General features: G+C 46.6%; 1 protein-coding gene across 2 annotated transcripts in view; it reads right to left on the bottom strand.

Moving 5' to 3' along the window:
* Positions 1–9777: 9777 nt before the first annotated feature.
* TOP1 (DNA topoisomerase I) overlaps positions 9778–12721 on the bottom strand; it is a 91721-nt gene continuing 88777 nt past the window's right edge. For both annotated transcript variants that reach the window (XM_039227073.1, XM_039227074.1), the window contains 3 exons: positions 12444–12538; positions 12074–12223; positions 9778–11079 (listed from right to left, as the gene is read on the bottom strand). In XM_039227073.1, coding sequence (XP_039083004.1) covers positions 10977–11079; positions 12074–12223; positions 12444–12538 — 348 coding nt within the window. In that variant the 3' untranslated portion in view covers positions 9778–10976. The remainder of the gene's footprint in view (positions 11080–12073; positions 12224–12443; positions 12539–12721) is intronic.

The raw sequence follows: 12721 nt of genomic DNA, 5'->3' as shown, positions 1-12721 counted from the left end.
GCGGCGGCGGCGGCGGCGGAGGCGGGTCCTCTGCGCGCCCTCGGCGGGGCGGGGCGGGGGAGGAGCCGCCTGCGGATTGGTCGACGGTCTCTGATGGACAGCAGCCCTGTCCCGCCCCTCCCCTTCAGCCGCGCAGGGCTGGCCCACAGGCGGCTCCTGCGACTGCCAGACTCAGGTCTGTCCCTCCCCTGTGGCCAGTGTTGCCTTGGAAGGTCCGGTCTTACGGAAAAGCCCTCGTCCTGAGCCTACCCTGTAGGGCGTTTAGACCCGTGGCCCCTAGTGGTCTAAATCTCTGCGCCCTCCACTCATCAGCCACTGCCCGCCCCGCCTCGTGCTCTCCCTCCACGCACCCTTCTTGCAAATACTCTGGAGCTTTGGTCATTCCAGACTAACTCCCTGCGTTTTCCTCCTCCCTCATCGGGCCGCTGCCTTTCAGCCCCAGAAGTTTCTCTTCCTCTGGGCTGGGTCCTGAGCCAGTTCCTAAGGCGACCTGGCCTTTTTCATGGCTTCACCCCCAGACCCAGGCAGCCATAGCGCCAAATCTGTATCTCCCAAACATCCCACTGCCGGCTCCACGTCCCTCCTCAAACTGCTCTTCCCGCTGTCTTCACTTTCTCAGAACATGGCCCTAGTTCTTCTAAGACGCTTGGGCCAAAACCCTTGGAGGTATCCTTGAACCCTCTGTCTGCCTCTACCACCCAGCAATCTAGCAAGGCTTGTTTACCGTGGAACATGTCTACTCCACGCACAAGCCCAACGTCTGTCTTTTCTCATCCAGACTATATCCTCCTTGGTCTTGCCTGCATCTATTCTTCATGCTTCAGGCTTTAAAAAGAAATTAAATTGCAGTCCCCTACCTCTGGCCTTAAACCCTCCATGACTGCCCATTGCAGGTAAAATCCACACTCCGTTCTGTCCCAGCTGGTCCTGTGCGGTCTGGCCGCTTTCGTTCCCTCCCACTGCATCTCTCGCCACCACTCTTCACTCTCCATTCTCCAGCCACAAGGCCTTTAAGTGGTTATTTGAATAATTCACACTCCATCTTCCTGGAGCCATTCCCCTAGACTTGCCCCTGCAATGTGGTCGCCCCCGTCACAGACAAACTGAAGACACCTGTGGTCACAGTGGAGCCAGTCTGACCGATGTTGAGTCAGGCAGAGCAGGACAGCTTCAGAGGTGAGAGGCCCAGCAGAGCACCCAGCTGGTGCCAGAGAAAGATCCAGGTTTCTGGAATTTGTGAGTATATGACTGTGTGCTCAGACAACCTAACCCAGCTGGGTGGTGGTGACTATTGCCTGGGGCTGCCTCTGACTTTGTCTTGGTGCAGTGGTAACTTGTATGGGTTTGTGTTTTAATTCCCTTAAGTGTGGCCCCTAAGAAGCTGAGAATCCAGCATGAAGTTCAGACTTTTGTAGGCTTCCCCCACTTGAAGGGAGGTGTAGTGGCTGAGATGGACTGCCACCTAGTGCCCACCCTTTAAAGTGGGAGGGAGGGCACTAAAATTGACCCAGTACCCCGCCTAGGCTTACACTTGTGGTTACACCTGATCCTCATAATCACCCTGTAACCAGGGATTATTGTCTCCAGTTTACTGATGAGGAAACTGAGACTCAGGTAAATTCTACAACTTGCCCTAAGGCCACATAAGAAACAAGTGGGAATTTCAATCCAGGTCTGTCTGACTTAATCCATTTTCTGCTTCACAAGAGAGTCTTAGTAGGTCCTGGTGGTCAGTGGGCACAGAGGATAGCTGGCCGGTCAGTACAGATGAGGGGAGGCTCTGGCCATGGCAGGCCCTGAGCACAGGGAACGTGACAGAATGTGAGTGCTCCTAGAGTGTGGCTTGGGCTGACTTAGGCTTAAAGTAGTGCTCCCCCTGAACTTCCCCATGCTGGGCCTTGGTGCCATGGGTTGGAAGAAAAAAAGAGAAATCCAGCACCAGCCCTCCAGAAATTCAGACATTAAACAGATAAACGGTGTTATTTAGGGACAGTGGTGATGGCGGGTAGCGAGGAAGAGCACATAGGGTTAGGAGATAAAACACAAGGAAAACGTACTTTAGATCTCTGTTGGTAGAAAAGGAAGGCCTCACTAGGACTCAGCAGAGGCCTACAGGATGTGAGTAGATGGCCAGGTGAATTATTAGGGATGGATGGAAGAAAGTACTTTCCAGGTGGACTTATTGTATATAAAGGCCCTGAGGCCAGAAAGAGTTTCAAGAGTGTAGGAATAGAAAGAAGGCTCGAGTTTACTAAGTGAGGGGGAGCATGGGAGGTGATGAAGCCAGGAAGACAGGCGTGGGGCCTCTCCCTGCTTATCTGATCTTGTCCATATGTCCAGGACGCCCCCCTCCGAAGTGCTCCTGTCTCCCTCCTCCTTGTACTGACCTGGGCAGCCTGCAGGCTGTGATACGCTTTTATTTTATTTTTTTAATTTTTTTTAATGTTTTTTAATTTATTTCTGAGAAAAAGAGAGACAGCATGAGGAGGGGAGGGTCAGAGAGAGAGGTAGACACGGAATCTGAAGCAGGCTCCAGGCTCTGAGCTGTCAGCACAGAGCCCGACACAGGGCTGGAGTGAGATTATGACCTGAGCTGAAGTCGGGATGCTTAACCGACTAAGCCACCCAGGCACCCCCATGTAATACACTTTTAAAACCCAATTTTCCATTTTCCAAGAGCTTCCCAATACACAGACCATGCTTCCTTGCTTTTGCCTCCAGGGCCAGGCCCCCAGGGGCTTCAGAAATCTCTGTCAACAGGAGCTCAAGTTTTCAGTCTGCTGCCAGGCCCTTAATCAGAAAACAAGGCCCTCTTTCCTCCTGGGACTTCTAAACAGCATCCCAGGCTCAGGTACCTCCCTCCACCAAGAGACTCAGGAAAAGCAGGGCATGCAGAGGGTGCGGTTGGTTTGGGCTTCCCCCAGCTCAGCATATATATGGGTACGTGGGCGTTACTGGCAAGGCGTGCAGCTGCGCTGGCTTGGAGGGAGCAGCCCAGAACCCACACAAGGCACACGCCCTGACATCACCCAGACTAGCCTTGCCTGGGCCTATTTCTGTCAGCACTCATGCTTCAACATGCCTAGCTCTCCACCATCTCTGTGCCTGGATTCTGGGTAAGGGTCCCACCTCAGATGTCCCTCTGGTCCTGTGGGCCTGATTTCATAGGTGTTTCTTTGTCGAAACAATTAGAGTAGCACTTGACATATATATAGTAAGTCTTCTATAACTGCTTTACCTATATTGGCTCACTTATTACAGCTTTTGGAGATAAGTACTCTTATTACCTCTAATTTATGGATGAAAAAAACTGAGGCACAGAGAGATTAAGAGACATGCTTATGGACATAGAACTGAGAGGTGGCAGAGATGGGATTCAAACCCTGGCAGCCTGGCTGTAGAGTCAATGCTATGCTGCTTCCTAGGTAGGTACGAACTATTTTGTTGTGTGTTCTCACCCTTTTCCATAGTACCCCTACCTGATGTGTTTTCTATTTTTAGTTATAGATCTTCCTTGACTTACGATGTGCTTACAGCCCAGTACAACCATCATAAGCTGAAAATACAGTATGCCAAAAAAGCATTTACTGTACCTAACCTCCAGAAGAACATCATAGTTTGGCCTGCACTTGGCTTGGCACCTTAAATGTGCTCAGAACACTTACATGGGCCTGCAGTTGGGCAAAATCATCTAACACAAAGCCTGTCCTATACTAAAGTGTTGAACGGCTCCTGTAATTTACTGAATACTGTAGTGAACATGAAAACCAGAATGGCTGTATGGGTACAGAGTGGTTGTTGACCTTCTTGATCACACAGCTGACTGGGAGTCGTGGCCGCTGCCCAGCATCACGAGAGAGGATCATACTGCAGATGGCTAGCCGGGAAAAGATCAAAATCCAAAGTACGGTTTCTACTGAGTGCGTATCACTTTTGCACCATTGTTAAGATGAAAAATTTTAAGACTGTCATAAATCAGGGACCATCTGTAGTTGGTTAAATGGTGTCACAGATTAGGTTCTTTGGGAAGCAGGCTCCGTGGCAGAGAGTAGTGTGCAGAATGTTTGTGAGGGGGCTCTTGGGATCAACACTGTGGAAGGGAGAGAAGGAAGCAGGAAGGGGCTCAGGGAGAAGTTCAGCTATGCTGTAGGCCTAATGACAGCCTCAGCCAACCTCCAGGGAGCGGTTTTGTCTGGTGCTGGCTTGAAATGGCTGGGCCTTTATAGCTCCACTTCAGTTAGCCCTGGGAAGAGCACAGCCTCAGTCACATGGCTCTCTGCAACTGAGGTGATCTTTGAGGGCTGATAGGGCCTCTAGCAGTTGGGGCAACAAGTGTTTCCTTGAAGGAGAATCTGACATCACTGTGCTCACCTCAAATATATTCCTTTCCAGTCCTTTAAAAAACCTTAGAGTATTTAAAACAAAGGACAAAAATATTGCACTGTAGAAGTGGAATGTGCCACTAGAAGGAGGAATATAATATGGTTAGTGTGGGTTAACATGACTGCTGTTACCGAGAATCCAATGTGGCTGAGCTTCCTGTTAGCCAAAGCAAAACCTTTTTTTTTTTTTTTTTTTAATGTTTTTATTTATTTCTAGGAGAGAGAGAGAGACAGCTTGAGCAGGGGAGGGTCAGAGAGAGAGGGAGTCACAGACTGAAACAGGCTCCAGGCTCTGAGCTGGCAGTCAGTCAGCACAGAGCCCGACGCGGGGCCCGAACCGACGAACTGCGAGAACATGACCCAAGCGAAAGTTGGACGCTCAACCGACTAAGCCACCCAGGCGCCCCGCAAAACCTTTTTATTCTGGTAACTGATTCCCTGAGGGAGAAAAATTTTCTTGGGGTTAAATTATAAGAAGTTTCTTGGAGGTGCCTGGGTGGCTCAGTTGCTGAAGTGTCCAACTTCAGCTCAGGTCATGATCTTATGGTTCATGGGTTTGAGCCCCACATCGGGCTCTGTGCTGACAGCTCAGAGCCTGGGTCCTGCTTCGGATTTTGTGTCCCTCTCTCTGCCCCCAGCCCACTCACCCTCTGCCTCTCTCTGTCTCTGTCTCTCTCTCAAAAATAAACATTAAAAAAATAAAAGAGGTCTCTCAAATGGACACTGATTTAATTGATATAATGTAGAATGTCCCCAACAGATCAATAGCAAATGCTAATGCAGTTTTCATTTGTTCCTTATAATGACTTTGCATGAAGATAGAAGGTATATCTTCTATAGCTCAGTGAAGGCCCTTCCACAATTGAAAATAGGCAGAGTTAGAGACTTCTAGTATTTGTTTCCTCAAATAGAACTTTATCCCTTTTCTTTAAATTTTTGCTTGGTAGTTTCTTAGATCAGGCCATCTCCTCACTGAGTTTGTGAGTCAGCTAACCTGTACCTCAATGTATAGCTGGTACTCAGTACTCCTCTCAGTACACCCTGAGCTGCACCCCACAATATGCAGTTCAGGCTCTTGACCTCTGGTCCCAGTTTCGATCTATGGCTCCAACTTAGTCGTTGGATCTCACACTTCTTAGGTCATGTTCTTTTGCTTCCCTCCATACCTGGGACGGACTCCCAGCTCGAAAGCCTCAAGCCTCGTGTTTTCTATCACTCTGGGCAAAATCAGGCCTGGCCCAGCCACTCCCAGGACTCTGCTTTCTCTGCAGATTCTGCTTCCCCTTCGCTGATGGGCTCCTGTAGTAGGTCTCAGATGTTGAGGCAGGAGAACTGGGCTCCAGATGTGCAGTTTTTCAGAGAGGTGGCAGGGATACCATAATTGCTTCTCTGAAGTAAGAGAAGGGGAGAGTCCTTGCCAGTCACTGGCCCAGGCCGACCTCTGTTTTTCTGCTTTCTCTTCCTTTCTTTAACAAACTCTCTCATTGCACCTCGATAGTAGTGAGACAGCAGAGATGAATCAGAACAGGTTCTCACTCTAGTTGTGGGTGAAGAAATGCCAACAGACGTTTGTCAACAGCTGACAATTCAGTGTGATAAGGGTCCCTGGAGCACTGAAAGAGACACCTATTGGTGCCATGGGGGTAGCGCAAAGTGAGAGAATGTCTATGCCTGAAGATATGGCCACTCCAGATATAAGGCGATCATTTGTTTATGCAATAAGGTCACTTTTTTGTGGTTCCTTGCAGCTAAAATATAAACCTTAGAGATACACGTATTTTGTGGTTCTTTGCAGCTAAAATATAAACCTTAGAGATGCACGATTCAAATGCCCAATTTAACAGTTTAAGAAAGAGCGGGGGGAGGAGCAAAGAGGGAGAGTCCTAAGCAGGCTCTGCACCATCAGTGTGAAGCCCAATGTGGGGCTCAAACTCACGAACTGCGAGATCATGACTTTAGCTGAAATCAAGTTGGACAGTTACTGAGCCACCCAGGCGCCCCTACATATATATACAGGATTTTAAATCGTGTATTACTTAAAACAGTATATTGACTTACGAGTATTGATTTTTCCCTCTCTTGCCCGTCGAGTAATATGTTCCAACTCTTTATGAGTCCTTGATTTGTATATAATTGTCACCATTAGGGCCACTTTGACTCATCTAATATAATTTCTGAAAGCACATCACCTTCACTGCCTTCTCAGTTGAGAGCACTTTTGAAAAATCAGCTTTATTGAATAACTTACATATTTAAAGATGTTAAAAAAAAAGTGTAAAGTTTGGTGAGATATGGTGAATGTATGCCCTCCTGTAACCTCCACCTAATCAAGATATGGCACATTGCCATCACCCTGAAGTTTCTTGGTGTCTCTTGGTAGTCCGTCTCCGTTGCCCCCATCTGGCAGACCCCTGGTCTCTGTTCAGCGTATTTTCGAAGCTCATTTATGTTGTTGCAGAGAATACTTTTCGGATCAGTATGTTATACTCTTACTAGAAATTTTAGTCTAAGCATCATTGTCTTTCACATATAACATTAAAACAGGCTTTATTTCTCCCATAGGTATATATTCATGATCTGCATAACTACTGTATTTATTAAAAATTTTACGGAAAATTTCAAATGTATATAAGTGTAGACAGGATAGTACAGTGAGCTTCCTTGTCCTTATCAGCCAGCTTCAGTTATGAACTGATGGCCACTCTTGCTTGTTTCATGTCAAACTACCCCAACTAACCCCTCCCATATTATTCTGACACACATTTTAACTAACTCTATGATGTTCTCTGTATTTGTTTTTTGAAAGACTGTTAAATACATACTGTATTTTATATATATATATATACACACACACACAAAGGATCTCTACAAACCCTAAAAAAATCAATACTGTATTGCTATTAAAGTGATCTTTAAGAGGCTTGTTTATACATAATACTTGGGATTGTGAGAAATTACTAAATCTGTAGTAAATTTCTTTGCCTCTTTATTTACTGATTTTGTCAGGGGACTACTTGTAATCGTCCAAAACTAGCTTGACTGAGGTCATTTCAGGGTAATGTGTTTTCTCCAAAAAGTGCTTTCTGGTTCAAAACAAGACGAGATAGGATCCCATTATGTGAAGGATTTTGTAAAGACCAAACCTTTTCTCAGAATACATTCTTTTAAAGTTTTCTGAGGGGGAACTACCTATATTTGGTGTATATGGTATTCAGGAGGGGATTTCAGTTAGTAATTTACCATGTGCGGAGGTGAGAAAGATGAGTGAAGGATGGTGGCTCCTAGACTCTGGTTGAAAGTGCAGAGTGGATGGAGGTGCTTTTCGGTGAGATGTGAAACAGCCCAGTGGCTGTGGAGTCGTTGGTACGGAGTCGGGTTCCAGAAATTGGAGATTGAGTAGCCTGGGGACCTGCCTGCCCCGCAGCTCCAGCATGGGTCTGGAGCTCAGGAAAGGGGTCTAGGCTGGAGACAGAGGTCTGGGAATTGTCACCCTCACATGCAAATGAAAGTGGCTAGGCAGAGAAGAAAGCCACAGCAGCCAGGCCCAGGGGTGGGGGAACGGTAACCAAGTTGCAGCAGACTGACGGGAGACCAGAGTAAAACCAGGAGGGGGTGCCATGCTGGGAGCCAGAGAGAAGTGCTTGGAGAGGGGAGTGGGCATATACTGTACAATCCCATTTGTGTGTGATGTCCAGGAGGGACAAGTTTATAGAGCAAGTAGATTTGGTGGAGACTGGAGATGGGAGTGGGGATTAACTCTTAAATGGCTGGAAGTTGTGAGCTTTACTTTTAAATGTGACATAGGCCCCAGGTGGATTTGATGGATGGAGGAGCTGCTGAGCAGAAAGCACCTGGATGCCTGGCTTGAGTGGCATAGCACGTGGGAGCTGTCCCGCTTTGCCTGTAGCTGGACTTGAGCATCACAGAAGAACCTGACAGGATCGAGTTTTTCAGACCCTACTCATCAGGCCTCTGCTCCTGGACGAGGGTGAAGCGTGAGGAGGGAACCAAACCTCCTGGAGGAAGAACTGAGGTGAGTTCTCTCCCCACTCCAAGCTCAAGCACTTCTCAGGGCCATTCACATCTGGCCCTCACCTACCTGTTCAGCCTCTTCCCTCATCCCCATAGGCCAGGTCCGTTTCCCATCTTCTGGTTTGCTCTCCCAGGCCTGCCACCACCAAGGGTGCCCTTCACAATCATTCTCGACCAGGATCTAGTTGCCATGCACCTGCCCTTGGAAGACTGGTAGGGAGATCCCTGCTGGGAAAGGTGGGCAAGAGTTGCTGCTCATGAGTAAAATCTTGTGCCTGTGAGGCCTCCTGTCCCTAATTTCTAGTTGTGGACCAAGGCTGGTCCCCTGGTCGTGGCAGGTCCTGCTCCAGTCCCAAACCTTGGGCCCAAGTTCTCATCACTCACCCCCGAGCCATAAAGTATAGGGTATCGATCAGGTGTTGCAAGAGCCTCTGTGTTGCCTTTCCTTATGTTCAATGATTTAGCTAGCTCAACACCATGCAATTACAAAATACTTGATTAGAATCTGCTCCGAAGCACTCATGGCTATATAACCTCCTTTATTCCTGGGGTGAATGCTACCCCCCCTCACTGACCAATGAAATGCAGGCTGCCGTGGAGGACCCGCCAGGGTTCTCTACAGTGGGCCAACACCAACCCAGCCCCCAGCCTCACGGGGCTGAGCGACCATCCCGGAGATGGCTCTCCACCCAGAATATAGCTGTGCATGCTAGCAAGCTAGAGGGCCTAGGACTGTGACCAATTCTGACCAGTGGCCTTCTTCCTGCTCCATTTGGCCAAGAAAGCTCTCTCTTCACCCTAAATTCCAGACTTAACAGTAACCTAGTATAAGGAACAATTTTTATAGGGACCCTACAGATGTGGGTACAGGAGCCCTGGGGAGTGGCCACAGACCACGCTTTTTCAGTTAACCAATTAACACAAGGAGAAGTCTACAGCTGGGCCTCTGGGATCCAGTGTTCTAACTGGCTTAGGACCCTTCATTCTTGCCATCCTGACTGTAAGCTTAGCCACACAAGCAAATCCAGACAAGCTTCCTACTGCTTCTGGCCAATAAACTCAGAAAGTCCATCTCCCAAATACTTTATCTTGCTCAATGAACATTACCTACCCTAGGCTCCAGATTCAGTTCTTGTACCCTCCCTCACTTCCTGGGCTTGCTTTTATCATAGGATATGGACTTTGGCTCCCCTCTGACCCACACCCAGACAGCAGGACAGGTGCAGCCCCTTCCAGGCCCCGCCCAGTCCCTGGGGAGGGAGCCACCATTGCTAAGCTGAGCAATGAGACTGTATCCCACACACACCGGCCCATTGCCCCAGTCAGGTCGGGGACCTTGTAAAACAAAGAGGCAGACTCTAGATTTCCGGTAAGTTGTAGGAATTTATTTTAAATAACCTACAGTTGATTAAAAGGGAATTCATGATAAAAATAGAAGATACTTGAGGAAAGATGTGGGAAATGGACTCTGCACACACACTAAACTAACAATGCATCTAAAACTAATGATTATAGCAAAAAATGTCTTCACATTAAAATTCTGCTTTTTATGGGTTTTTTTTTCCATTTTTTACACAATTACAAAAGAAAAATAAAAGCCCTAAATTCTTGATTATTTTTCCTTTTTTGGACCAAATACTCATTTTCCTCTAAATTATTGACTTGTGGAACTTTTTACACAATAAAATCTTTCAAGTGAAAGACTGGGTTTAAAATGAAAAAGATGGATATCTGAAGGGTACAGAGAATGCTCAGAACAAAGGATGATGGGAAAATGGTTTCAGTCACTGATTATTTCATTATCCTTAGACTCACTCACCCCTCATCCCTCCCCAACCCCAATCTACACGATCTTTAAGATCAAGAAAAAGGTTTAAATATTTTAAAATAATTAAAAAGAAATAAAAATTCACATTTAAAAAGGAACACTCAAGTCAGGAAATATTTTCCCATCATGCTTTTCTGTGAACAGGTGTCTGAACCAAAACACTGCCGATGTCACGACTGCTTCAAGTTTAATGAAAATTGATTCCCATGACAATAGATAGTGACAATTCTCACTAACAGGTGCGCTGGGTTTTTGTTCTACTTAATTTTAAATTCCTGAAATGGGGGAAAGGGGAGGGAGTTTAGGAATTCATTTCTATTAAAATATAGAAGTTATTGCAAAACCCTAACTGTAAAAACGCACCAATATAATCGGACTTCGTATACAGTAGCTAAGAGAATCCAAATGCTTCAGTGAAACAGTGAATTTGCCTGGCAGAACTCTTGACAAATTCCCATCCACTTGCTCTCTTGAAAATAAAAACAAAATTCAAAACAAATCATACAGCTAGAATTTTGATATCTGAAATATTTTTAAATAAGTTGTCCATAGGACAACTGGCTCAGCTCTCCCTTATAATATCTCCAGGTTTATCTTTTCGCAAAGATGTTGGTTTGTTAAGACTTGCCGCCTCTCTCCCTCAGGCGTGAGGGTAAGCAAGGCTCACAGTTTATCCATCTTCCCCAAACCACACTGTTCCTTTTCACAGAACCCTGCCCACCCCTCGAGACTGGCTAAAACTCGTAGTCCTCATCAGCCATGTCGATGGCCCACGCAAACTTCTCCCGCTGGGTTTTGTTGTAAATTTTCTCAATTGGGACCCCCCACTTCTTGCACCTGCACACAAAGGAGAAAAAGGGGGATTAGTGTCTCAGGGAGCGACAGCCTAGACCCAGGGTAGGGGTTTCAATATGCTTCTTCCTTCATGTCCATCTGGTGAGAATGAATTTTAAGAAGAAGCCAAACATACTCTAACAGCATCATGTTCACATTAATCGTGAGAGGGACCTCTAAAACAGATGTTACTACAAGATGTACTGATGAAAAAAAACCAAGGCAATGAATTCAGTAATTTGCTTACGTTGTTATGCACCTAGTGAGCATGGAGCTAAGAAGTGAACCCAAGCTATCTGGCTCTGGCGTCCATGCTCCTAACCACTGTGCATACTGCCCCTCAAGCCAACCCACCCTCTAGCACCCAAAAGGGCAAAAGAGCAAACAGGGTCCAAGAGCCGGGTGGAACCCCTGACCCATAGGAGCACGTTAATAAAAGCACGTTAACTAAGAAGTGACTTTTATTTATTTTTTTTTTTTGGAAGATGCTTATTTTGGATGTCATTTTATGACTGTGTGGGGTAAGAGGGAGACATAAGCAATAGAAAATTTATCTCTCTTTGTTATAAGGTTCCTCTAACTCTTTCTGTAGGTTGCTCAGATCTGTATTTTTTTTCCTGCTTGTTCCTATCTTCCTTCACTTGTATTTAAAAAAAAAAAAAAAAAGTCTATCAGAAAGTTTTGTTCAAGTGTAGATAGATGGGCTTGTTTTTTTAGGAATTCTAAGGGCTAAAGTTCCATAGGGGTAGAGGCTGCACTGCCTTTTAAGAACAGACAAAAACATGCTCCAAGGCAGTATATATTGACCATTTAGGGCCACAGAAGATGCTCTAATGCACTTGTAGTGTGCATAGTAGAAGGGCAGGGCAAGGGTTTCCCAAAGGACTTCTTCAAGTGTGAGGTGCAGGGATTGGCATGTGAAGGCCAACAATGCTCTTGAACCCTCCACTACCTTCTCAAGCCAGCAGCAGGAACTCATGAAGGGCCCAATGCTTACCAAGCCACTGTAATCCTTGGGTCCAGATAATTCAGTTTGGAGGTTCCCAAAGCAATTTGTTTATTTTCTTCTCGGTCTGTGGCTTGAACTTCCAGCTTCATTAACTGCTCCTCCAGTCTCTGCACAGCCTTCTTCTTTGACTCTACCACCCTGGAAGAATGGAAGTCATCAAGAACCAGGCCTAGCTTCTGGACAAAAACACTGCAGCCCCCACCCTGCCAGCAAAAGCAGGAAAGCCCTAAATACATACAGAGATTTCCAAAAGATACCACTCAGAAACTCTAGAAAAGCTGGGGCCCCACTGCCTCTGATACTACCCCTGCTTTTCTCTCAACCAATCCCCAGCTCTGCACAACAACCAGGTACATACTTCTTGGTCTTTGCATCCTTTAGGACCTTGGCATCAGCCTTAGCACTTTTCAAGTCTCTCCGGGCATCTGCTAGCTGTTCCTTCTTGGCATCAATCTAAGTGGCGAAGAACAGTAAAGTTTAAGGATACAATCAGCCCAGAGAAAAAAGAAGAGCTCCATCAGACGTGAAACCTAGAAGCTATCTCCACCAGGCAAGCGGGATCTGTCAGTGGTGTGCCATGTAAACCACCACGCCCCCACTCCCCTGCCTCACGGTGGCATCATGAGGGCAGAGTAG

The sequence above is a fragment of the Hyaena hyaena genome, unplaced genomic scaffold, assembly GCF_003009895.1.
Source record: "Hyaena hyaena isolate Hyena2069 unplaced genomic scaffold, ASM300989v1 scaffold_25, whole genome shotgun sequence".
NCBI classification, from domain to species: domain Eukaryota; kingdom Metazoa; phylum Chordata; class Mammalia; order Carnivora; family Hyaenidae; genus Hyaena; species Hyaena hyaena.
This window is presented reverse-complemented; position numbering and strand designations above follow the sequence as displayed.